The sequence below is a fragment of the Heptranchias perlo genome, chromosome 13, assembly GCF_035084215.1.
Source record: "Heptranchias perlo isolate sHepPer1 chromosome 13, sHepPer1.hap1, whole genome shotgun sequence".
NCBI lineage: Eukaryota > Metazoa > Chordata > Chondrichthyes > Hexanchiformes > Hexanchidae > Heptranchias > Heptranchias perlo.
In genome coordinates this window covers 50,332,415-50,360,052 of record NC_090337.1, presented here as the reverse complement: position 1 = coordinate 50,360,052, position 27,638 = coordinate 50,332,415, and the positions used below count along the sequence as shown (strand labels likewise).

The 27,638-nt window shown below is 41.2% G+C and overlaps 1 protein-coding gene across 6 annotated transcripts; it reads right to left on the bottom strand.

Annotated features, from left to right (window-relative positions):
* On the bottom strand, positions 1–27,638 carry LOC137331573 (ubl carboxyl-terminal hydrolase 18-like). Of its 6 annotated transcripts, none has more exons than XM_067995458.1 (15): positions 27,462–27,638; positions 27,252–27,374; positions 25,741–25,833; positions 24,493–24,589; positions 23,017–23,153; positions 22,144–22,229; positions 20,554–20,685; positions 16,384–16,479; positions 15,162–15,302; positions 14,581–14,637; positions 12,528–12,656; positions 10,253–10,314; positions 5,891–5,946; positions 935–1,476; positions 674–791 (listed from the first exon to the last, which is right to left on the bottom strand). In XM_067995458.1, the coding sequence occupies exons 1-15, from the start codon at positions 27,496–27,498 to the stop codon at positions 762–764; spliced, it is 1,818 nt and encodes a 605-aa protein (XP_067851559.1). In that variant the 5' UTR covers positions 27,499–27,638; the 3' UTR covers positions 674–761. The 6 variants fall into 6 exon arrangements, 5 of the variants coding, with proteins under 5 accessions (XP_067851555.1, XP_067851556.1, XP_067851557.1 ...); XR_010965518.1 differs by lacking the exon at positions 674–791 and adding an exon at positions 3,079–3,500 and having other exon boundaries at positions 1,397–1,476; XM_067995454.1 differs by having other exon boundaries at positions 1–1,476.

Below are 27,638 nucleotides of genomic sequence, written 5' to 3'. Positions count from 1 at the left end.
TTAGAAACAAATTCATGTTTATTCTCTTACATTATAAACAGATTCATTACATGCAAAAAGTATCATAACCCATGAAAAAAACAAGCAAGTTGTGTCTAGGAATACTGATTGTGCAGATTGATGTGTGCACAATCCTAAAACTGTATAGTAATCAATTATTCTCACCCAATGAAATGACTTTGGTATTGGCAGACATTTGGCATCTACCAAAGAGGTAATTATCGCTATTATGAAGTTTGGTTGCTAATGCTATCATCATATTTTAAGACCGCAGACACCCTAGTTTGCTTACATTGTTAACTCAACCAGCAATGAACATGCATCAGATTGGGCTGATCTAAAAGGCTACATTTCATTAATGGAAGACAGTTAACATACATTTACATCTTCTACAGAAATCATCACTTAATATTAATCATGAAATTTGTTGATCTTTCATTTTTAGCTTTTATAAATAACTTTATTTCTCTCTACTGAATATTGGCAAAAGGCAAATGAAAGAGGAAACTAAATGGATTGCAACCTTCTTAAAACAAGGCAATAATTGCAGCCATAAAATACATTAAACTGAGTCTTAAGGTTGCCTGTTGAGTGAATTTTGTCGGCTCCTGGCTGGGCAGCAGAGTTGATCACCACATGAAAGTGATTCATTCCAATGATGAGTTTCAACCTGGGTGGATTTAATATCCACTTTATTGTTTTGTCCTTCTACTGGCTGAACATGGATTGGGATCGGCAGCCGTGATGGACAGGGTTCCATTTCAAAGGAATTCCTGGCTGAAGAAAGATTGCTAGTGACGAGAGATATTTGAAGTGAGAGCAAATAGGGATGAAAAGGACATGAAAGCAAACTAACACAAAAGAAAACTATAAAGCTGCAACACAGTATCCCTCTTTTGGAAAATGCTTTATAGTTTAATGTTTTGGAACCTACCGTCATTTTCTCTTGGTTTTTCACTCTTAAGTCTTCTTCAACCATTTTTTCATTTCCCCCTGAAATAACATCTCTTTTATCTCTCTCTCTTGGCTCTTCACTTGTTTCTACTGCAGTATCTTCACACATAATCAGTTCTTCTGCATTTCCTTCTGCCTTCACTGTGTTTTCACCTATTTTAATTCTATTTTCTGTGACGTATTTTCTTGCCTTTTCCATCTCCTTTGGATTGCTCTGTTCTAGTTTTCCTTTTCCCGCTAACACACTCCTCACAAGAATTTCCTGTTCACCTGCCTGAAACTGCGTCTCTCTTTCAATGATTGTTGTCGATGTGTCCAAGTTACAATGTTCTTTATCTACCTTCGCGTTCAGCTTTATTTTCATGTTACTCCCCGTGCTCTTTAATGCTGTCCTTCTAGTTAGTTCTCCCGATTCATCCTCTTCTCCTTCTTTCCCATTTGTCGTCCCTTCTCCATCTTCTATCTTCCTGTCTTCTGAAATGTGCTTCACCTTCTCTGCAGGTTGTTGATTTTCACCGCAATCTGAAAGCAACCAACAATATTTAACTTTTTGAATTAAGTATTACCACAAAAGGCTGTAAAGTATTATTGATTAAAATAAATACATTTTTCTGTTACTTTATGTTATTTTGTCCTTCAGCTTGTGGCCACAACACATCACATATTGGGGCACATCAGGCACCCTTGGCCCAGAAAATTGGGTTGGAGTGTTGAGACCTACAACACACCCGAGCCATGTAGTGCATTCCAATGTGGGCAATGAGTGTGAAGGCAGTTGGAGGCCTGTACAAAAGCTGTGCTCTAGGCACTACAAGTCCCTGATTTAAATATAAATTGGATGGCCACCTCACAATGTGGCTCTAGTACCTGAATAACATTCTAGCTACACAGCTTCCTGTTTGGAATGGTTGCTGAAGGGGAAGTCACAATGTTTTTAAGCAAAATAAATTCCTGCCCGCTACTGCCTGGCATCCCCCAAGCAACAATGCCCCCTTGCCTGGTGCCCGGTGCCCCATTCCCCTCACGCCAGGAATGTGCCTGGCGCATAACAGCCATTCATGACCTCAGCTCATTTGTGCACAGGAGCGTGCAATGCCTGCAGAGCACTGGCAGTGGGACATATGGGCGACTCTATCAGCCCCCACTATTCCTTGATTAGGAGGCAACCCTTTGTTAATGCAGGTGGTAGAAGGTGTGTGAGAGTGGTTTGGATTGAATTGCCATTTTTAAGGGCATTCGCTCATCTCTGTTTGGCACCTCTGCAGATGGCTTGAGATAAGGAACTCACTATTTGGTCAGTGAAAACCTTTTCCTGCCAATAATGGTGCCTCATGTCAATGCCTTATTGTGCTGCATTACAGTATGACTTTTAAGTAAATAAAGATGATGGCCCCAAAATTCCTCATGACATGATCTGTGTGGTTATGCTGGCATCCTGCCAACCAGTGGTTCCCACTGCAGAACATGCTGGAATTTGCGGGGTCATTAGGATGGCACGTCCTTTGCACGACACAGATGGTTGTAGGCACCACTATGGTTGCATCTCCAGTGCCCACCTGCAATATGCAGCAGGAAACTCTGGTGCCTGCCGGCCATTGGAGGTGTGAGAAGGGGGGCAAGGGTTGCCAAGAGCCTCCCTGTCCCCCCACCACCACCATGTCCTCCTGAGTAAAGGGGCTGACCAGTAAACATTTTTTTTTGGGGAGGTCCAGGCTGCTGTGTTGGCCTAGATTTCACTGGTAGGGCCCACTTTCCCCCCTCTAGAGACTCACTCACTCAGTGTACCAACCTCCAGAGATACGCTGAGTCCCAACTGAGCCATTGAAGCAGGATTTCCCTGTGTAGGGAATCCGCACCTCTAAGTTCTTACTTTACGGTCCGGTGTTTAATCAAAAAGACTTGCAGGTGGTTTGCTCAAAGTGTAAAGGTATTAAGAGTATTAAGACTTACAATACAAGATACAATAGTGCAATTATCATATACTAAGCAAGACGTTAAACAACACCACCTGACAAAAGATTTACACCACAAGGCTCCCGGGGTGATCAGACCCGAATTACCCTGAGATATCGAGTGGTCCAGTTACTCCGAGAATATTCTAACAACTGCTTATTACCCTCTTACCTCTATCCAGTAAAATCAGCCGTATCCCAAACAACCTTGGTGTTCACAGGTCAATCAATTACTCTGTAGGCCAAACACCATCTGCTGATGCTTCACATTCCCTAACAAGATAGTAATGCATCCCAAGCCTCCATGTTTATAAACATCGAAAGTACTTGGAGACTTGGCGTCTCATAACGGCATCAACCAAGGACATTTTGAGTCAACAAGTTTGAAACAATCTCGAATATGTTCAGAACAAGTCTCTAACGAAGACCTTCATGGAAAAATACTGGTACTAACACCATCCCTGGCTCGATCCTTGGAGGTTCTGTCCATTACAAGGCAAGTCGTAACTTCCTGGAAACAGCAGAAACCAGGCGGAACCCCTGAGGAATTTTATCTCTCATCATGCCTGTGATGAGAATTCTGTTAAGAGTAACCTGAGTATTCAAAGAGCTAAGAGTTAAACAAAATCCTTATCTGTACAGGAGATTTTCTACTGTATTAGAGAAGGAGAGAGCTTAAAAGAACCAAACTGGTGATCAGAAAGACTGAATTGTTTTTTGATTAGAGGTGTGTGAAATGATCAGCAAATTAGAGGACCCTCAAGTGATTTGTGAGGGGTATAAATGTCTTTTATGATTGGTGATAGGGGTACTACAATTGAGCTCAGCATTCTCTGGACTCGATAGAGGATTTCCTCTCCTGATTACTTTTCAGTGACTCCTGTTGGAAAATTCATGTGTGGATATTGGGTGAGGATTGGGCTGCACCGTGATGCTCCCACAGTGGAATAGGTTATCGACAAACAGTCTAAAAAATAAAGTCTTGTATTTATATATTGCCTTTCATGGTCTCAGGACATCCCAAAGCATTTTACAGCCAAGAAAGTACTTTTAAAGTGTAGTCACTGTTGTAATGTAGGAAACGTGACAGCCAATTTGCTCACAGCAAGCTCCCACAAATAAATAACCCGATAATCTGTTTTTGCTGGTGTTGGGTGAGGGATAAATGTTGACCAGGACAATATTTATCTTTACCACAGTTCGTGTACTGGTCATGAATGATGAATGGCCACTCAGGCAAGGTAGCATTGGGCAGGCGGTTGGCTCTCTAGCATCATATCCCAACTGAGTTGTAGTTTCAAGAGAGGACAGGAAAAGTTGGAAGGGTGGAAAAACTGGAAAAAACAAAATCTTGCCTTCTAGTTAAAGGCAAGGATATTTTAAGAGGAAGTATTTACAATGCAAAGTACTTTCACTTTGTACACTTTAATATTTTTAGCGAGAAATTCTTAGATGTCAGGGAAAATATAATTCACTAACAATGTGCCACTACAAAGACTTCACATTTTAGGTTAGATGGTGGTCCTCAAAGATGTTAGCTAAGATAGAAGCCCATGGAATCGAGGGAAAAGTACGGACTTGGTTAGGAAATTGGCAGAGTGAAAGGCGACAGAGAGTAGGGATAATGGGTAGGTACTCACATTGGCAGGATGTGACTAGTGGAGTCCCGCAGGGATCTGTCTTGGGGCCTCAATTATTCACAATATTTAGTAACGACTTAGACGAAGGCATAGAAAGTCTCATATCTAAGTTTGCCGATGACACAAAGATTGGTGGCATTGTAAGCAGTGTAGATGAGAACATAAAATTACAAAGCGATATTGACAGATTAGGTGAATGGGCAAAACTGTGCAAATGGAATTCAATGTAGACAAATGTGAGGTCATCCACTTTGGATCAAAAAAGGATAGAACAGGGTACTTTATAAATGGTAAAAAGTTAAAAACAGTGGATGTCCAAAGGGGTTCAGGTACATAGATCATTGAAGTGTCATAAACAGGTGCAGAAAATAATCAATAAGGCTAATGGAATGCTGGCCTTTATATCTAGAGAACTAGAGTACAAGGGGGCAGAAGTTATGCTGCAGCTATACAAAACCCTGGTTAGACCGCACCTGGAGTACTGTGAGCAGTTCTGGGCACCGCACCTTCGGAAGGACATATTGGCTTTGGAGGGAGTGCAGCGTAGGTTTACTAGAATGATACCCGGACTTCAAGGGTTAAGTTACGAGGAGAGATTACACAAATTGGGGTTGTATTCTCTGGAGTTTCAAAGATTAAGGGGTGATCTGATCGAAGTTTATAAGATATTAAGGGGAACGGATAGGGTGGATACAGAGAAACTATTTCCACTGGTTGGGGATTCTAGCAGTAGGAGGCACAGTCTAAAAATTAGAGCCAGACATTTCAGGAGCGAGATTAGAAAACATTTCTACACACAAAGGGTGGTAGAAGTTTGGAACTCTCGTCCACAAACGGCAATTGATACTAGCTCAATTGCTAAATTTAAATCTGAGATAGATAGCTTTTTGGCAATCAAAGGTATTAAGGGATATGGGCCAAAGGCAGGTATATGGAGTTAGATCACAGATCAGCCATGATCTTAGCAAATGGTGGAACAGGCACGAGGGGCTGAATGGCCTACTCCTGTTCCTATGTTGAGCTGACATTAGCAATAGCTTTATCAGGTATGCTGTCAGTATACATTTTCAGTACTGTAATAATGAGTGTAATCTTCAAGAGGGTAAAATAGACTCAAAGAACAAAGACATTCTATGCAGCCTGCCCAACAGGGCTACAATATTCCACTACCAGGTTGTGTGGAAATTGATACAACTCTAACCCATTGTTATGGCACAGTGTGGCAGACTGTAATTTGTTGCAAACACAACCTTGCACCAGAGACCTACTATCCAGGAACGTTATGATTACTGAATAGGTACAATTTCATGTTCATTTTTTGCCCATACAGAAGGTCTTACCTACCTGGGTTGGTGTTCTGAACTTTTCTCCTATACATCAGCATGTAAGCAGTAGAGGAACTGTGGTAAAGATTAAACAGTGGTTAAAGATTAGGTTTAACATCACACTTTGGCTTCTGAAAACCTTTTAATGTTCAGTTAGTTCACAAAACTTTTCATGAAAGAAAGCAAATCGCAAAGCTCTGAACATTGCCCATACCAACTTACCTGTGCACCCTAATGTGCAGTTTCATAATCTAATATATATTACTCAATTACATTGCTGTACACTGCAAAAAATAATGTGCTTACAATGCGTATCAACTAAATGATCAGAATGATCCTTCAGATCAAATGTGATGATAAGGTATGTCATTATATGCTCCAATACCATTTAGTCAAGAGCAAATCTCTGAAGCAACTCTTTACTGCTGTTGCAATGGCCATTTTGCATTTCTTTTAATGCTAAAAGAATTTAAAAATATGTCCCCCTAAAATCTGCAGCCTGTCAGGATCATGCCCGTTGGTGCCCTACAGCGCTGACCCCACCAGTGTTTGCGGACTCAGCGCAAGGCACCGCATTTTCACAATTAAACAGCTAAATATCGGAGTTCCTTCCCCTCCCCCTCCTGTTGGAGCCATACAAAAAGGCATTGCTTTAATATACGCTCTTTATGAGAGAGGGAACCACATACAGAGATAAATTCTCAGAGATTCCGCGATTGGTGTGGAGTCTTGTTCACCAGGAGAGTGGATCAGAGGATCGGTACAGAGGTCAGAGCTCCCAATTCATGTGCTCCTAACATTAACATTGATTTTATCGCCACTGACGCTTAGACTGAACCAGAATGATGCTGGTGATCTGGCAGTGGCATGATTTATTGCTCCAAGACCCATTTCCCTGAAACAAAGCTTTGCAGATTTATTTAGCTAATGCAAAGATAATTATTTTTTGGACATACTAGATGGCTGGAAAGTTTCCTGGTCAATGGAATTGAATTTTTGAAAGCTATTTAATGTTTGTATTGATTCACTGATCTCTTAACAGTGTCAATCATGGAGTATTGATAAAATGTGTGTTTCTTGTGGAATTCATATTGATAAATACATTCAATTCCACATCAATGTGATAGTGCATCATGATATATTTTGTGGAGGGAATAAATGTAAAATGGGTCCATTTAATGATTACGACTTCTATTTAAGACCATACTGCTGCAGCTGCTCTGAATTTAAAGGCAGGGCTATCTGAGCAATTAATTATTAAATAATTACTTCCAACTGATCTTGCAGAGTTTTTAATCTATTTCCCCTGCAAAACACAAGATGTGTGCTTTTAAATGAATTTGCCCACCAACATCTGAAAACAATTGCAATTTAGAATCCTTCAATTACCTCAGGTATCTGCAGCCACATGGGCTGCTCATTTTACACTCAGGAATAACTTTAGAAAACAAAATAAATAGCCCGACCTACAGATTTGTGGTAAATTCTCAAAACAGAACTCTTAAGTTGGATGCGTGCTTTTATAAACCAGAATAATTAGTGGATGAATAATGCAATACCATTCAAGTGATTGAAATCAGAATTGATAGCCAACATTTGTGTAATGAGACAGAGTTAATTAATCATCTCATAGTAAAGGATCCTCTGGGGAAGAGTGATCATAATATGATAGAATTTCACTTTGAGTTTGAGAGTGATGTACTTAAGTCCGAAACTAGAGTCTCAAACGTAAATAAAGCCAATTATATAGGTACGAGGGGCAAATTGGTTAAGGTAGATTGGGAAATTAAATTAAAGGGCATGACAGTTGAAAAGCAATGGCAAATATTTAAAGAAATTTTTCAATATTCTCAACAAATATACATTCCATTGAGAAATAAAAACTCCACAGGAAAAGTGATCCACCCGTGGCTAACGAAAGAAGGTAAGGATAGTATTAGATTAAAAGAGGCCTGTAATGTTGCCAAGAAGAGTGGTAAGCCTGAGGATTGGGAGAGTTTTAGAAACCAGCAAAGGACAACCAAAAAATTGATAAAATGGGAGGAAATAGAATTTGAAAGTGAACTAGCAAGAAATATAAAAATGGATTGTAAGAGCTTCTACAAGTATGTAAAAAGGAAGAGAGTAGCAAAAGTAAACGTTTGTCCCCTAGAGGCTGAAAGGAGAAATTATAATGGGGAATCAAGAAATGGCAGATGCGTTAAAAAAATATTTTGTATCTTTCGTCACAGTAGAAGACACAAAAAGCATACCAGAAATAATGGGGAACCAAGGGGCTAATGAGAGTGAGGAACTTAAAGTAATTATTATCAGTAGAGAAAAAGTATTGAGAAACTAATGGGACTAAAAGCTGATAAATCCCCTGGACCTGATGGCCCACATCCGAGAGTTCTAAAAGAGGTGGCTGCAGAGATAGTGGATGCATTGGTTATGATCTTCCAAAATTCTCTAGATTCTAGAACGGTCCCAACGGATTGGAAGGTCGCAAATAAAACCCCGCTATTCAAGAAAGGAGGGAGAGAGAAAACAAGGAACTACAGGCCAGTTAGCCTGACATCAGTTGTCAGGAAAATGCTGGAATCCACTATTAAGGAAGTGGTAACAGGCCACTTAGACCATAATATGATTAGGCAGAGTCAACATGGTTTCATGAAAGGGAAATCGTGTTTGACAAATTTATTAGAGTTTTTTGAGGATGTAATTAGCAGGGTAGATAAAGGGGAACCAGTGGATGTAGTATATTTGGATTTTCAAAAGACATTCGATAAGGTGCCACATAAAAGGTTGTCACACAAGGTAAAGGCTCATGGGGTTGGGGGTAACATATTAGTGTGGATTCAGGATTGGTTATTGGACAGAAAACAAAGAGTAGGGATAAACGGGTCATTTTCAGGTTGGTAGGCTGTAACTAATGGGGTACCGCAAGGATCGGTGCTTGGGCCTCAGCTATTTACAATCTATATTAATGACTTGGATGAAGGGACCGAGTGTAATGTATCCAAGTATGCTGACGTACAAAGCTAGGTGGGAAAGTAAGTTGTGAGGAGGACACAAAGAGTCTGCAACGGGATATAGACAAGTTAAATGAGTGGGCAAGAAGGTGGCAGATGGAGTATAATGTGGGAAAAGGTGATGTTATTCACTTTGGGAGGAAGAATAGAAAAACAGAATATTTTTTAAATGGTGAGAAACTATTAAATGTTGGTGTCCAGAGACACTTGGGTGTCCTGGTACAAGAAACACAAAATGCTAGCATGCAGGTACAGCAGGCAATTAGGAAATTAAATGGCATGTTGGCCTTTATTGCAAGGGGGTTGGAGTACAACAGTAAGGAAGTCTTACCGCAATTGTACAGGACTTTGGTGAGACCTCATCTTGAGCACAGTGTACAGTTCAGCTCTACTTATCGAAGGAAGGATATACTTGCCTTAGCGGCGGTGCAACGACGGTTCACTAGATTAATTCCTGGGATGAGAGGGCTGTCCTACGGGGAGAGGTAGAGTAGGATGGGCCTATACTCTCTGGAGTTTAGAAGAATGAGAGGTGATCTCATTGAAACACATAAGGTTCTGAGGTGGCTTGACAGGGTAGATGCTGAGAGGTTGTTTCCCCTGGCTGGAGAGCTTAGAACTAGGGGGCATAGTCGCAGGATAAGGGGTCGGCCATTTAAGACTCAGATGAGGAGGAATTTCTTCACTCAGAGGGTTGTGAATCTTTGGAATTCTCTACCCCAGAGGGCTGTGGGTGCTGAATCATTGAGTATATTCAAGGCTCAGATAGATATATTTTTGGACTCTAGGGGAATCAAGGGATGTGGAGATCGGGCAGGAAAGTGGAGTTGAGGTTGAAGATTAACCATGATCTGATTGAATGGTGGAGCTGGCTCGAGGGGCCGTATGGCCTACTCCTGCTCGTATTTCTTATGTTCTTATTTGTCAAGGGCCTTTAGCTGCAACATTATCCTTGTGGTGGCTTATTCTAATGACCTCTACAGCACACTTTGGTGCAAATTCGCCAATGATAGGCCATCACAGACAACAGCCTAACTTATGGCACTCAGGGCCAAATGTGACATTCCTGCAAATTCATGGCCATTGTTTCTTTTGTTATTTCTGGTGTCCTTTTCTTCATTCTCGTGGCCATGGTGTTGTGTGCAAGGCCAACATTTGGGGAGTCTCAATCATCCATTAATTTCCATTATTGACCCGTGGTGTCATGGATGAAGGAAGTCCCATTGTTTGTTGTTTTATTCCCACACATCTTAGTGTAATGGGGAAGGAGAATAAGACCTATGCAAATATTAGATTAAAACCTCAGACTTATCCTCCGATATGATCTCATCAGACTTTCACTGCGTAAGGAAACGTAATAAATAACATACCTGACATGGAATCCATTTGATGCGTTGTCAGTTTCCTTTTCTTTTGTAAAGTCTGAACTAATCTGTAAATATCCAATTATGATTTATGCTGGATTTGTCAATTGAAAAATAAGCCAAAACAAAAGACAAACAGACAGATTTCTGGAATTTGAAAAGAAAACAAATAAATCCTGAAGGAAAGTGTAACTGAATTGACCCAAAACATGAAAACTGAAAATCTACCATATAATTTAGATGTTTACAGCACAGGATTCGGCCCATTCTGTTTGTGCTCCCTCTCTGCTACAACAATCCAAAACTAATTCCATTGCCCCACGCTCTTCCCATACTCCTGTATTGACCTCTGCATCAAATATTTATCTAATTTTTCCTTCAAAGATGCAATGGTCCCTATCTCAACCACTCCCCATGGCAGTGCACAATCCATACTTCAATAACCCTCTGCATAAAGAAATTTCTCCTAACCTCTCTCTTCATTCTCTTTGTAATAATTATGATGTACTGACCTTTCGTTACTTACTCCCCAACCAGAGGAAATAGTCTTCGCCTATTCACTCTATTAAAACCCATCATAATTTTAAAAGCCTGTATTAAATCACCTCAGCCTTCTCTGCTCCAGGATCTCAAGTCTCCCCTCAACTATAGTTCCTCAGCCCTAGCACCATTCTTGTGAATCGACACTGAATCTGTGGCTTTAATGTCTTCTCTACTATGGCTAGCCCAAAACTGCATTCAGTACTCTATCTGTGGCACAACCATTGTTAGGTACAAATTTTTCATAACTATTGTGCTATATGTCCCTATTTCTAAAACACAAAATGCTGTTTGCCTTTTTTATGGCTTCATTTACCTGCATACGCACTTTCAAGATATCATATATTTGAACCTCTACGTCTCCCTATTTACCCACACATTTCAGGGTCTTTCAATTGAGTGTACGTTCAGATTCCTTATTTTTCTGACCAAAAAGTATTAACTCATACTTTCCACATTAAATTGTGTACAAAATTATGAGGGGCACAGATAGGATGGATACTAAGGAGCTTTTTCCCTTCGTTGAGGGTTCTATAACAAGGGGACATAGATTCAAGGTGAAAGGCGGGAGGTTTAGAGGGGATTTTAGAAAGAACTTTTTCACCCAGAGGGTGGTTGGAGTCTGGAACTCACTGTCTGAAAGGGTTGTGGAGGCAGGAACCCTCACAACATTCAAGAAGCATTTGGATGAGCACTTGAAATGCCATAGCATACAAGGCTACGGACCAAATGCTGGAATATGGGATTAGAGTAGACAGGGCTGATGGCCGGCGCGGACACGATGGGCCGAAGGGCCTCTATCCGTGCTGTATAACTCTATGACTCTATGACTCTAAATTGCATCTGCCACATGTCTGCCCATTCTGCTAACATGTCTATGTCTTTTACAGTCCTCCTACCTATTTGCTAAACTCCCTACTTTTGTGTCATCAGAAAATGTCAAGATTGTGTTCCTTATGCCCACGTCCAAACCATCTATATATACTGAGAACAAAAGTTAACCCAGTACTGGCCTCCATGGCACAACACTTCCAACATTTTTTCAATACAAGCAACACCCATTTATCCGAACTCTTTGTTTCCTGACATCAGCCAACTTTCTACTCATGCTATTATATTTCCTCTGACACCAAATGCCTGAATTTTTCTAACAAGTCTCTTGTGAGACACTTTATCAAATATCTTCTAAAAATCCATACACAATGCATCTACTACATTGTCGTTATTTATTCAACTGGTCATTTCTTCAAAGAATGCCATTAAATTTGTCAAACAAAACTTGCCATTAACAAATCGGTGTTAGCTGTCCTTGTTTAACTCATGCATTGCTAAATGCCCACTAATTTTATCTTGAATTATGGATTTTAAGCGTTGTGTGCTGTACATTCCATGTAATTGTACGTAATGAATACAACTGATGTTAGACTAACTGTTCTATAGTTAATCATTTTATCCTTCTCTCCTTTGAACAAAGATGTTACTATTAACCTTAATTAGTCCATTTAAAATTGGTTCATTAATGGGGTCAAGGGTGAATGTGGAACAAAATCAGATTGTTCTGCAATAAAATGAGTGTGACTGGAGACCTCCTGGGTAGGACCGTTAAAGGAACTATGTGCAGATTCATGGTTAGGTTTACATTTTCATATATTTGTTAATGTAGACATATTGTAAGAGCTAAGATGAATTCATACATATTCATATATAATTCATAGAAATAAATTAATTTAAATGCATATACCTCAGTGACCTTTGAATCATTAAAACAATACCACTTGTTTGTGCTAGATTTAATGCGCGAAACATAGTGGCCAGCGCCATATCCACCAAAATGGTCACATATTGCAAACAGCTCATATACCACAGTACTCTGAAAAGGGATAAGAAAACAGAAAGAACATAATTAAAAATAAGAAACCACATGATGAACTTTTGATAAAGGCTTTGTTTGAGGACCTCCATTCTGGATACATAAACAAAAGTATCTCTCAAACCAATCAGGTCATCAATATTTTAAAAATCTAAGCTTGTTTTGAGTGGGATACAGCATTTTTATTACTTGCTTGGTGATGTTTCTGTTGTTACTATGAAACTGTGTACCAGGAATTCTCTGGTTTATGAGAGTACATATTCTCAGGTTTTCCTGCAACAGGTTATAGAGTTGCATTTGCAGTTAACTTATTTTCAGCCTGCTCTCTTTGTTAGGGAGTAGTGCTTGGTATAAGAGGGGCCTAAATAGGAAATAAAGTACTTGGGGGAATTTTATGCAAAGCATTCTCATTCAATTAAACGTGGGTATGGTAGTGTAGTGGTTTTGTTACTGGACTAGTAATCCAGAGAAGAATGTTCAAATCCCACCATGGCAGTTTGAGAAGTTGAATTCAGTTTAACAAATCTGGAAATTATAAACTGTTGTAAAAACCAAATTGGTTTATTAATGTCCTGCCATCCTTACCCAGAATGTCCTCTATGTGATTCCAGTTCCACACCAATGTGGTTGACTCTAAACTGATCTCTGAAGTGACATAACAAGCCACTCAGTTGTATCAAATCACCACCAGCAGTTCAAGAATGCGGCCCATCACCACATCTCAGGGCAACTAGGGATGGCCAGTGATGCCCACATCCTGACAATGAATCTTTTAAAAATTGCATTGAAGGCTAACTGATGCAATTGTTAATGTAGGATCCTGTAGGTGTCCAATAGTCTCACAATATCAATTCTGGAGGAAAAATAGACAGTTCTGCCAACATCTCCCAAACATATATACGTATACACAAACACAAAATGGGTTTATTTTCTATGGTCTCCCATTTCTTTTCTAAGAAAATACTCAGAAACCAGCAATGAAAAAGAGCGTGGTACTGTAAGGATGGCTTCTGCTGGTGTTGGAATAACTGAATCTCATTGAGTTTAAAGGGGTATGGAGTGTCTTCATTATGCTACTGGATTAGAAACCCAATGGTTGTGAGTTTAAATTCCACTCTGGCAAGTTATGAAAGTGATTTCAATAAATCTGGTAATTTGTGGGCTAGCACCAGAAAAATAAAGGACCATAAAAGCTGCTGGATTGTTGTAGAAACCTAAATGGTTCACTAATGTCCTTCAGGGAAGGGAATCTGCCACCCTCACCCAGTCTTGCCCACATGTGCCTCCATTACCACACTGTGGTTGACTCTTAATGCCTTCTGAAATGGTCCACCAAGTTACTCAGACATAAAAACAATTACAACGAAAGCCCACATCACCTCCTCAGGGCAATTAGAGATGGAAAATATATGTGGTCTTATCTGTGTCGCCCACTCATGTGAGACTATTTGCTGCACAACAATATTGAAACAGTTCAATGGACTGAGAGGCAGCAGTGTGAAATGGGAAATTGCAGGAGGTGTTTTATTTACTATAATCATCTGTTATATTAAAATTGAATGTGTTACTGGCAGAATTAATAAAGCTACCAATTTATATTGCTGCCTCAGACCTGGGCTACTAATTTTATTTTTAAAGTACAAACCCATTATTTTAAATATGTTCACATTTTTATAGCCAGTCCAATTAGAGTGCAATTTAAAAATTCAAGTCACGCACAAAGTTGCAATTACGATCAGAATTTTGACTAAAATACTTTACTTGTGGTCTCACCCTTCACGCAAGCCACCTGGCCTCAATTACACAGTGACTTTGCAACCAGACAACATTATCGTTTGATTTAACACAAAAAATGTCAGCAATGTACTGCAGTCTGATAGGAACTTGATTAGAAAAGTTGATGGTAAAAATCCAGCAATCTTACCCGGGCTCCCACAGGACTCAGGTACCATTCTGGTTTATCAGCATTCTGATTCTGTGCCTAACAAAGGAATAAGGTTGGAAGTTGGTTACAGATATATTCTATCTTGTGTTCTTGTTTTTAAGAAACTGGTTTGCATTGAATAATGGACTAGCTGGCAGATAGAAAGAATTTTGACGTTATTTTCTAATTGCTTTTTACACAACTAGAGTAGGCTATTTGTCCCAATTGGTCAATTGCAACATTGGACATGTTGGTTGACCGTGAAGAACAATTGGCAATTTTGCTGAAATAAATATAGCTGAAAACCAAGCGAGGTAACGTTTTGGTTCACTGAGTGGCTCACCTTTGTGCCCAAAAACCCCATGGAAACAAACACGTCCCAGCCATAAACTCTAACTTCATTAATCTACACACGTATCACCTGCTATCTCATTACATTCCTCACGACAATTATAAAGCAGGTAGAAACCATATTAGTGCCTTGTGACTTGTCTACTCTCCCACTCAAATTAGGCAAGTAGCCATTGGAGGATATGAGACAGCAAGGCAGACATAATCAGGAATTATAGAAAATAGAATACCTTGCTTTTCTTCAAAAAATTTAGTGTCATTGGAATATCTATGGAAGTATTCAGCTTTATGTAATTCATTCTGTGGACATCAAACTTGAACCTTTTCAGATGCAGAGTCAGTATCTTTGGCAATTGTTTGAAATAGTATCTCTGAAAATTAAATTCACAATAAAGGAGTTGGCTGCTGTGCAAGAATAAAACAAACCGCTCTGGAGTTATGAAAGTAGGATTCAGTTATACCATACAATCCAGATTATAAATCACACCAGTGTATAAATCATTCTTATAATTATAGGAAATATAATAGATGCGAAGCTGTGATTTATGACACTGAACTCTCAATGTGATACAAACGTCCTTCATTAGAAAACTGTGGAATTTTTGAAACCAATCCAAAGTTGAGAAGGGTATCCAAAGATAATCACAGTTGCATACTGTTGGCTTCCAATATCCTAAGGCCGGTTCTGCACCTTGGTTTGGAAATATGTTGCAAGACATTTGCCAGAATACAAAATGTGTAGCAATCAATTTCCTTAGTATCTAAATAAGTATTGCATACTGCAGGTTTCAGTGATATAGCCTAGAAATTACTATTGGTGATTATAGTGGACGAATGTTTATCCTGTTCCTGTGACATTCCTCTATTTTAAAATGTGCATTAACCTATTTATTTTAAATAGATTAACAATGTCCTACAAATAATGGACTGAGTAATGTCCTACAAGTACATTAAGCTGTTGAGGCTAGCATGTCTGAATTATATCAATTAAGGAGAAGTAAGGGTCACACAATCCAAAATACTTCAAAGGGAGAAACATCTGACTTTATCAATGGCTTTCAATCAATCATTCCCCCCTCCCCATTGTTGACATGACTTATGCTTTAAGTTAACTACTATTTAGAAGCAATGATAGAAACCGACAACTTTGTGTAAACATTCCCCAGATGTGATCTCATCTATTTCTGTTCTACTCCACTGAGTTTACGAAAGTGAATAATGAACAATAAACTGTACTTCCAAATAGGCAACTGTCACAATGTACTATCCTAAGCTTAGTGATTCCTTTTCTAGCAGGTGAAAGGATGCTGCAGTTCTCATTCAGTAAATGATTCGTTTTTTATATGGAAAATATCTTGCTCAACTTGTTTCATTTTAACTCTTGATGAGATACAAACTCTTGCGAACTTATTTCTAGGAAGACAAAACTTCAGCTAAAGAAATGAAACTTACTGATTTGGTTTCAGTTTTCACTTTGCATATGTCACAGTAGCACATGTTGGCTCCATTCAGGATTTCAGCTTTCAAAAATTCTTCAAATGATTTTTCCTTTATGTAAAAATAGAATTGACCTCATGAGTAATAATTGGAAAATAGACTTTAGTCTGAGGATATGGTTAGTAATTGTGTTTTTGTGTTGTGTGTTCAATGCCTTTTGTAAAAGCTACTATCACTAGGGAATAGAATATATATCAGGGAAATAAGGGAAAGCATAGGAGTAGCCACCACAAGTGTCTTCCTGTACCTCTTAAAGCTGTATTGCCCTCCAGTTGGTAATATATATATAGCTTTGTAGCTTTCTTCTGTCAGACTAATTTTGAAACATTGCTTTTTGGTCTTTTTCAGTTCCAGTTACTTTTTATTTTTACTTGACCCCTGTTACCACCGACCAGTCATGGGTGTTTGACTGTTTGTCCAACAGCTCCTGCTGGTAGGAGGGTATTCCTTTGGAATTCCTCTTGACCTCTGAGGAGCTGGAGGAGAAGGAGGATTTCCATATGATTCATCAGAGGAATGTCTGCTTGTACTTGAGGCTGGGAGCACAGACCCACCATCACTGAGACAGGCTGCTCCACAGATGCTGCCTGACCTTCTTGGGCACATCACAGGGGATTTGACGAAGAGGCTGCTCCCCAGGTTGAGATTGAGCCCTCAAGGTGGAATCTGGTTGTCCTGGCATAAAAGTGTTCTTGAGAGGTTGGAAGTAGAAGGAGAACATGCAGAGTGACAAACCTGAGCATAACCTGCATCCAACCTGAGTCTCAGTAAGAATTTGCACATGAAGCCAGATAGTTTTTGAAATTATTTGAGGTGATCAGGGACAGGAACTCTGCGTGTTCCCCTCACTAGTACCTGGTTTACAATTCAACATTGCATCCTGAAGGTGTGCCCTCCTGAGATATAGATATGTATTGATGCAAAGAATGAACTGCTATATCATGTGAGGGCTTAGCATGAGTGAGGAGTACATGTAGCACAGGCAACACTCTGCAGCAAGCAACCATTGAGCCGTGCACAAGATGCATGGTATTATTGGGTGTTTTTTACTTGCCAGATTCATTTGTACACTGTCTTCTTCTCCCTCTGGTCCCAGATTCCACATGTAGAGTACACGCCCTTGAGCCTGCTTATCACCTATGACCTCTAGTGATCTGGTGGCCTATGGGTAGGATGCCCTGCAATGCCAAATTTGGCAACCCTCCTCACACCCACCTCAGGCAGCTGCATGTCCATTTAGCCATCTCTGATCCAGGGCGGCAGCTGCAGTAGCACTTTCTCGTAATATCAATTTTATGCCTCCACATTAGCTTTCCTTTCACTTGATTTACACCCAGCACTTCTCTCCTTTCCTCCCCCTCATACCCCACACCTCCGAGCCTTGGCCAAGGTTCACAAATATCTGAAATTGATTTTGAAGCTTGACAAAGCTGAAATAAATATTTGTCACCATATGCAGACGCTTAACTCTGTTGGAATTTCTCAAAAAGGCCAGGTAGGGGTGTAATCACAGCTGAAATGGGTTCTGTCCCAAATTCTTTCCCCCTGCCCAGACTCTGCTAATGTCACACCCAAAAGTGGCCAGAATGTTTACACCACAATCATTGACCCAGACAGCTAGAATAAAGTTGTCCCTTCAGCAACATGTTAATGCAGCTGCCTCTTCACTGTGCACTAACGAGGGTTTATGTGATCTGCTTTAAGGCACTTGGAGGGCAATTTTAACCTAACTCTCCCGTCAGGAAACTGGTGTAACGCTACTTTTACACCCCACCTGATTTTACTCTCCATTGAGTTAGGTTAAAATGGCCCCCATAGAATTTGCTTGGAAAAACTAGAAAAGCAATTATGTTGAACACATAGCATCTATAATGGGCTCGATTTTAGGGTCGGGTTTCCTGCGGGTTTCCAGCGGGGGGGCCCCAAAAATCCCAATATGAGGTCATGTGACCGGATCGCGCCGCGATCCCGACCACTTCCGGGTTCCCCGATGACGTGCGGGGCTGCGTGCGTGGCCCCCGCTGGTGGGAATCCCGCAGGCAATTAAAGCCAGCGGGGTTCCACTTGAGAGTACTTACCTTGCTTGTTGAGGTCAGTTAATGAGCTGAATCAGCTGTCAAAAGAGGAAGTGTGGGATTTCACCTGCACCGCAGACTGTTTCACACACTGGGGGAAACAGTCTCTCTCCAACCAGGCGTGTTGCAGCCAGCAGCCTGTGGCAGCTGCCAAGGTGCACTCCACGGGGGAGAGCCCTCACCCACGCAGGAGGCCACCGCGTCACATAGGGCAACCCCTGCCCCCCACCACCCCCCGCCAAGCCAGAGGACAGACCGACACGAAACCGCAGCCCCAGTCTGAGGAACCACCCACCTACCCTGCACAACCCCTCAGACCAACACCTGCCAGATGGGTGGTGCGTGGACACCCTCGGAGGACGAACAGCATGACCAGCCCCAGCAGCCTCGCAGTCCACGCGGTCCGCCGCAGAGACGTGGAGCCCCCCAACACGGTGTTGTTGCACGCCCACCTGCACAGCAGGAGGGAGGGCTACCGCAGAGAGAGACGCATCGCAGAGGGCACTACCCTCGCCACATGGTCCACAGACCGAGGCGAAGCTCCCCGGACCTCTCCGAGCAGCAGTGCACACGGAGGCGCAGATTCGCTCGACACGTAGTCGTGGAGATCTGCAGGCTCTTTCATGCCGAGCTGCTCCTGGCTGGCCCCAGCACCAACTGCTTACCTGTCGCTGCCAAAGCCACCACTGCCCTCCACAACTTCTCCTCCGCATCCTTCCAGGGTGCAGCCGGCTACACCGCCGATGTCTCTCAGTGGTCTGCGCGGAAGAGCCCTGCAAATACACCTGCACCTACTCTGCAGTAACACGATGGGTGGAATCAGTGGTGGGTCCTCATAGTGATACCCAGGAGCGGGCATTATTGGACACAACAGACAGGATTCGCGGAGACATGGCCGTGGTGGTGCCAATATAATGTGTGCTGTTTGTTGCTCTGAAATTCAATATAGGTAACACCCATGGCAAACCCTCCGACACCCTTGTGCACCCCCTTCATGCTCACGAAACATTTGCCTTACGCTGCCTACTGCACATATGTGATGCATGCCCTGTGGCTGCAGCACCGGTGGTGGCAGGTTGAGTGAGGCTGGCCGTGAGGGAGATGCACGAGAGGGTGAGTATGGGATAGAGCCATGAGATTGTATGAGGATTGGGTCGCGTGTTAGTGGCAGGATGAGTACTGACGAGGTGAAATTAGTTTCGGTGGAGGTAAGATGAGGATGGGGTTTGAGTGGGTATGAGGGGTGATGTGACAGAGTAGTGTTGGCGGTGCCGAAGGAGATGTGGGGTTGGGGCAGTGTTGTGGCAGATGGAGTGTAGGGGAAAGACTTCGTGTTCTCACTGTGGCTGACCTACTGAGGTCATTGCAGCGCCTCCTGCACTGTATGTAGGTGGGCGATATGTTGGTTGCGCAGGTGACCCCCTCTGCCACCTCGAGCCAGGCCTTCTTGGTGGCAGAGGCTGGCTGCTTCCTCCCGCCCGCCGGGTGGAAGATCTCTGTCTTCGCTCTCCTCCTCACCCCATCTGATGATACCTGGGGTGAGGCATCATTAAACTGGGAGCAGCCTTCCCCCTGTGCTGCTCCATGCTGAAATTTGTTCCATTGGTTGCAGCATCTGTCAGTGGAGGACTGCCCCTTTAACTAGAGAGCCTCCAGCTGACAGATCGTACTGCGCATGTGCAGCCCGCCCGACGCGCAGACCAGCAGCGTGGACCCCGGAGGAGCAGGTAATTGATTCCTATTAGTGTGTTGCCTGCTATGATCGCGCGGGCAACCCACTAATTTCACCGAGCGTGTTGACCACGCTCCCGAAACCCAACCCGCCGGAAACCCGCAGGCCTGGTAACATCGAGCCCAATGTATCTGATATGCACTGCATTCATCGCAGAAGGGGTAAAGAGGTGAGAGTGAGAATGGGAAAAGAGAGAGTGGGAAGAGAATGAGAGGAAGAGGTAACTTCACATTGATAAGGCATGTTAGAATCTTAACAAGTTATTGAAAATGCAGTAAATCTTTGCTGGTCAAAGAGGTCAATACCATTATTACTCACCACACTTCGGAAACTAGCAGAACAACCGAAGGGCTGAATGGGTAAAGGAATGTCCAAAAGAAAACTTTCTTCTGAGCATTCTGTGTGGCATTTCAGGCACATTAGAGAATGAGCCAATGTACTCTGGTAGAGCTGCAAATAAATATTTGGAAAGACATTCTTTGTAATCTGGATTAAGAATTGGCAAATAAATCTTTCCACTCTCTGTACTAGTGCCTGGAACTCTAAGCGCTGGTACAAAGAGTTTCTGTGAAATTTGAACTACTTGATAAAGGGTTAAATACCTAAGCCAATTAAAAAATTATATGTGCTTGCAAAGGATGGATATGGGTTGCAGCTGTAATGGCTCCAAATGAGGTAAAAATAATCTGCTGAAAAATAATAAGCAAAAGAACCTTGAGGACGGTTAAAACACAATAAGGAAGAAAACTGGTCGTGAGCAGGTGGATGATAAAAGTTCAAAGGAGATAGGTGAAATTGATGTCGTCAGATAAGGTTAAAGGTCATCTACGAATAATACTGTATTATGATTTAAATCCTTTTCTTGGTTTATTAGAAACAATAAATAGACCAAGAAAAGGATTTAAATCAAATAAAGGTTCCTGACTCATATCATAACCCTAGCAAATGCAGAGACCGGCTGACAGATAAATCTGCAACCTGGGCAATTTAAGCACAAAAGTCGAGACAGGTTTCAATCAACTGGTTCTGTAAAACTCTGATGAGATGGAAACATAACAGTGCAACCTTGCTGTGTGCAAATTGGCTGCTGTGTTTCCCTATATTACAACAGTGACTATACTTCAAAAATTGTAAACAATTTTACAACACCAAGTTATAGTCCAGCAATTTTATTTTAAATTCACAAGCTTTCGGAGGCTACCTCCTTCCTCAGGTGAACGATGTGGAAATGAAATCCTCGAAATGAAATCGCATTTATAATTCACAGAATTCTGTGAATTATAAATGCGATTTCATTTCGAGGATTTCATTTCCACATCGTTCACCTGAGGAAGGAGGTAGCCTCCGAAAGCTTGTGAATTTAAAATAAAATTGCTGGACTATAACTTGGTGTTGTAAAATTGTTTACAATTGTCAACCCCAGTCCATCACCGGCATCTCCACATCATACTTCAAAAAGTAATTCAATGGCTTTGAATGACTTTGGGGCATCCAGAGGCTGTGAAAGGTGTTACAGAAATGCAAGTTCTTTCTTTATATTCAAAGCAGTCCTGTAGTTGAGCAGAACTTGAACACATTACATCGGCTGACACTTCAGTGCAATATGAGGAAGTTGCCCTGTCATCCTGACCAATATTCCTCCCTCAACCATCACCATCAAAACACATGTTAACCAGTCATTCATCTAATTGCTGTTTGTAGGGTTTTGCTGTGCGCAAAATGGCTGCATGTTTTCCTACATAGCAACAGTTACTTAATTTCAAACTAATTCATGTGAAATGCTTAGAAGCATTCCTGAGAGATGTCATAAGGTGTTACAAAAACATTTCTTTCTTTCTGTAGAGCTGAAATTAACAATCATTCATCCCGAATCCGGTGTGAACCAAAGTGATGAAGATATAAATATACCTGTAATATGTCTGATCCATTGAGCTCAGTGGCGGTTTTGTTCAGTATGAGTCGGAAATACTCTTCTAAGTCTTGCTGTTCTAAAACTGAAAAACAAAAAATTAATAATAGATTTTTTGGCATAATTACCACGGTTGGGCTTAGTCCTGTTTTTTTCTCACATTTATTGGTATAACACAGATTGATGTGTTCCATTTATAATATCCTGGGCTCATCGGAAGCAGAAAATGTCATGTGCCATTTTCAACTATGTCTTCTTTCCACAGGGAAAGTGATATAGGTGCTTCCCCTGGCATACATGCCATTAGTCACTTGCTTTATACTGACATGATCTGAGGACAGGCGGATGTTGACTGAGAAGCTCCTGGTATAGAAGCTTAATGCCATTGTAACTGTGACAGCTATGGGAAGAGTCATTCATTTAGGTTGTCTGAGTCATGACACAGCAGATGACATAGCTCAGTCACTGCTCTGCAAACATACCCAAGTATGAGTACTGTGGTCTGTCAGCCTGTAAAGTGTTCTGAGAAGTCTCTTTCCACTTAACGAACACTACAAAATTGTAAGTTGTTGCTATATCTTTGGGCCAGGCACCAGCTGCAGCTTGCAGGGTGTGCAGAGGACTTGTTCCCAGACTTTTACCAAACTTGCTCTGCGACGACAAAAAGTACACAAAAGTGGTCAGGCAATGACTCTCCCTCTGCCTTTCTCTCCATTGGCCTCCAATCAACCTTTCCCCCATAGCAACACTTACAACGCTATTCCTTTAAAAGAATCCTTTTAGTGTTATATAAGTTGCCAGATGTTATCCTCAATCCAATGTAATTTTCTTAATAACATTTTATTAAAAAATGCATCTTAACATTTATTTACCATCTTGTCTGTTCATCCCCAAGCTCATAATAATTCCATCTGTAGTCACAGCATATCTATGATGTTCGTCTAACTCTTTAAACAGCTTCTGCAGTTGGTAACAGATGCTTGTGCTTGTATTCTTCTCTGCAGGGAGTCTGTTGTGTTTGATGAGCAGGAGTTAGTTCAAGAATTTCAGAAACACTTCAAATATTCTACTGGAGCTCCTGCCATGGCTAGCAGTGTGATTTGACAAACATCTCTACCAGTCAACCTCACAGGGTAACTTGAGTTAGTGAGTTATAGTCAGATATTTACCAAATCTCATTAGTGGCAATAACATATTTATGAAATATCAAAATACAAATTTTAAATTCCACAGTGCATTAAGAAGTAAAAGCTTCTTCCACAATTCCCACCTTATCCATTATATCAATTAAAATATTTCAGTTTCAACAGAATAAAACATTTCTGAGACTTGTGCTGCAGTTGGCATCTGAGACCAGCTGTGATGCTCAGTGAGTCGGTACGTGTTATAGTGACCACTGACCTGAGACCAACAGGCACCCAGCTGTGTGCTTCAATGTGTACACAGAGCTCCGCTCTCCTGGGTGAATTTAAATGTTAAGAGACAACGGCAGCAACCCTTTCTCCTAACATTAAAAACACTCCAATGGATCTTTTAAAACTTCTCAGAAGACGCAATGGACAGTCAGCCACATTTGAAGTGTGCCTTTGCGCAGAGCTGCAGTTATACTGCTGTCAATGTGCACTTGATGTGGTGTGAGACACCCTCTTGGCTTTAGTGTGTCTAGATGTCCAATTGGAACCTGATACCCTAGTTACACTGCTATTTTTGTACCTGAAACTGCTTTGGAACAGTGCAAAAGTAACAGTATAAGTACATCCTAACAAGGTAATCTCAGGTTTCTGTGAGTTGATGTACCATTACATTGTGTCATGCAGTAGTAGGGCATGAGTTTATACCCAATATCCATAAACAAGTTTTCAAACAAGTGTTGGGGGGAAAGTGGGAACCAATTCCAATTATGAGAGATGAGTCTGTAAAATGGTTTCTTTTAATGGCCCCATTAGTGTATGAAAATTCATCAACTTTGTAGATGATTTGAAAGAAAGTGAAAATAGGCACTGAGAATAGAAGCAGCAGTTGCAGCCCTGCATCTTTCATCTTGTGTTTTACAATTCATCTGTTCCACAAAGTCTAGGGTACATGTCTAGAACAACTAGGTTGTTTCTCAGCCTCAAGATGTAATTACACAATGAGAAACACTCAAAGGGATCTCCTTAAAAATGACATTTTGAATTGTGCTCAACCCAATAAACATTCAATGCAAAAGCATTCACATAAAGTTACTCCAACAACACAATTAAACTTTAAAATTGTACAGACTTCCATTGTACAAAAAACCCTAATTATTAGTATCAGAGAGACTTTTATGAACTCAGATGTACTTTATTTATAACAATTGCACCAACCTGCATAAAATTTTCTTGAATTCTGGGGTCATGAAGAAAGTCTGAAGCAACGTGTTAAGATAACAAGTGGCTCCTTGGTTAACCAGTCCGACATAATCTGCAGTAGAGTAAAATCACTGCAGTCAAAGAAAGAACGCAATGTAGGTGCAACAAATCCAACACAGATAATATTATACTTCTCTTGCAGTCATTAATGGATAATAAAATAACAGCAACATTTCATTTAAATTGGGGTTGAATTGAACAAGTCAGTCCATTCATTATATTAATCACTGTTCTCTTTAGTCTGAAAACACTCACATTCTAGGTTCACAGATAATGAATAGCCAATTTAGGTTAGGTTCCAGAGGGCTGCCTGTGGAACCAAATCCCAACAAGAGTCATTGACTTGAAGAGCAGAGAGCAAAAAATGGGGAGAAACAGGAAAAAAAAATCTGAAACAGCATGAAAAAAGTTACTAGCAAACAGGCTGTATAATAATAAGGGCACAGTTTGAAAGATTAACAAAAGTAAACAGCAAAGAAATAAGGGTTCTCAGGAAAGTAATTATCTTAAAGGAAGTATATGAGTTCTTCCCTGTGTTGTCATTTGAGTTTTGCTACAGCTAATAAGGGCCCATGGGAATGAACCTAAATATCTTCAAGGAATTAGACTTTCACATCACCAAAGGCTGAAAGTCTCCAACAAATTCTGAAATCTTTAATGTACAAAAAAATTATACACATGATTTTCTGTCTGTGTTTTTGTCTTGGGTATTATGAGAGTGTGACTACTGCAAGGCATCTTTTATGTGTTTCTTACAGAAAATAAATGAGGTATGATCACAGTGAACAGATATACACAATATCTGAAGAGAATTTAAGGAACATCTCATATACATACATACAAGCACAAGCAAGACAAACACCCATACCTCCCTGCACCATTGTGAAGGGCTGAATTAATTTCAGCAGTGATCCAATTCTTAATTCATGAATCTTCAGAAATTTGGTTATGTCTACTGTGTATATGTTAATTCATCTTCCTCCTGAAAGTTAGCTTTCTCCAATTGAGTAATCAACAGAAGTATTCAAAAAATAAACAAACAGAAAATAAAAAGGGATTTTAGTGAGAATCATAGTTCTTAGCAACTGTTTGACTTTTAAAAGGCAGCCTAATGGTGAAACTCCCAGTTTAAGATGGTTATCAAATTCTATTTAAATATTGCCCATGATTGATTCCCACACAAAATAAATATGGCATACTTACTGCACCTTTCTTTTGAGAGTAATGCAGCAGTTTTTGGGCCTTCCAAAGCTTGCGCCTGTTTGGAAGCCTCATATTTTTGGTTTCCAGAAAGGACTAAAAAAAAAGCAAATTGAAATCACAACACAATTACAAAAGGCAGCACAATGACTAGAAAATATCCCCATCACTACTCAACATACAAATTTCTGCCCAAATACATTACTGACTGCAGAACTGCTTAAGTGCACCTTGTTTTCTGTCAAATAATAAATGAAATTTACCTGGAGCTCCTCCAATGGCCTGTGGGTAAAATTACCATCTAGTGTGGTATTCAGACATAAGTAGGTTCCAGAGTCATACAAGGTCCTACAAGGTCCCAGGTTTCATTACAGGTCTGTGCTCAGTTACCTTTTTTAAAATTCGTTCATGGGATGTGGGCGTCGCTGGTGAGGCCGGCATTTATTGCGCATCCCTATTTGCCCTTGAGAAGGTGGTGGTGAGCCGCCTTCTTGAACCGCTGCAGTCCGTGTGGTGATGGTTCTCCCACAGTGCTGTTAGGAAGGGAGTTCCAGGCTTTTGACCCAGCGATGAGGGCAGAACGGCGATATATTTCCAAGTTGGGATGGTGTGTGACTTGGAGGGGAACGTGCAGGTGGTATTGTTCCCATGTACCTGCTGCTCTTGTCCTTCTAGGTGGTAGAGGTCGCGGGTTTGGGAGGTGCTGTCGAAGAAGCCTTGGCGAGTTGCTGCAGGGCATCCTGTGGATGCTACACACTGCAGCCACAGTGCGCCGGTGGTGAAGGGAGTGAATGTTTAGGGTGGTGGATGGGGTGCTAATCAAGCGGGCTGCTTTATCTTGGATGGTGTCGAGCTTTTTGAGTGTTGTTGGAGCTGCACTCATCCAAGCAAGTGGAGAGTATTCCATCACACTCCTGACTTGTGCCTTGTAGATGGTGGAAAGGCTTTGGGGAGTCAGGAGGTGAGTTACTCACCACAGAATACCCAGCCTCTGACCTGCTCTCGTAGCCACAGTATTTATATGGCTGGTCCAGTTAAGTTTCTGGTCAATGGTGACCCCCAGGATGTTGATAGTGGGGGACTCGGCGATGGTAATGCCGTTGAATGTCAAGGGGAGGTGGTGAGACTCTCTCTTGTTGGAGATGGGCACCTGATCCCAGTTACAGCAACATTTAAGGAGCCACAACAAAAATACAGTGCTGCTGGGATTGTGATGAAAGAAAAACAACCAAGGTTCTCATCACTATCCATTGATTCATGCTGGAAAATGTGCGGATGTGGAAGTGGGTGTGAAGTGAGAGTGGCGCCGGTTTCGGCTGTGATGCTCCCCAAAATCAAATAGCCGGCTGAAATTAATTGACCAGGGTCATACATAAAGTATGGGTATTTCAATGAGGTACCAGAAGTTGGCAATGGCCATTTGTGGAACTGCACCCCAAACAAGAGTCAATGTTTTCAGAAATTGAAAACAAAATCTTTAATGCTGGGGCTATATAAGTCTACAAATTGAATACCTATTCCAGCATTGTTTCCATTCCCAATGTCCAGTTTCCTTCTCTTCACGTTGAAATCCTGTCTGTGCGCCTTCTGGTTCTTTGTTTTATTGGATTTAGCTTCAGTTTTCTCCTCCGTTTTCTCTAAAAAAACAAAGACGGGAAACGATTTACTGGATGGCTTTGCTCATTTATTATTAATCGTTCAACACTAACATTTAATATACACACGTTTTGCCTTTTGTTTTTTCTTTGTACTCTTGCCCATCTTGATATTTTCTGCCTGAAATGCGGCAAGTCCGGCACTGTTGCAAGTGTAAAGTGTCGATTGTAACTAATTCATATATCGGATCGAGCTGGGGTAACCGACTGTCTGTCTGGATATGTTACAGGCAGGATTTACTGACC

Excerpts from the sequence above, each read along its gene's own strand:
- LOC137331573 (XM_067995454.1), bottom strand. The coding sequence starts at position 27,498 with ATGGGCAAGAGTACAAAGAAAAAACAAAAGGCAAAAC. Across the intron at positions 16,480-20,553 it reads CTGCTAGTTTCCGAAGTGTG|GAAAAATCATTTGAAGAATT; the intron begins GTGAGTAATAAT and ends TTTTACATAAAG. Across the intron at positions 15,303-16,383 it reads TGAAAACTGAAACCAAATCA|AGATACTATTTCAAACAATT; the intron begins GTAAGTTTCATT and ends TTTAATTTTCAG.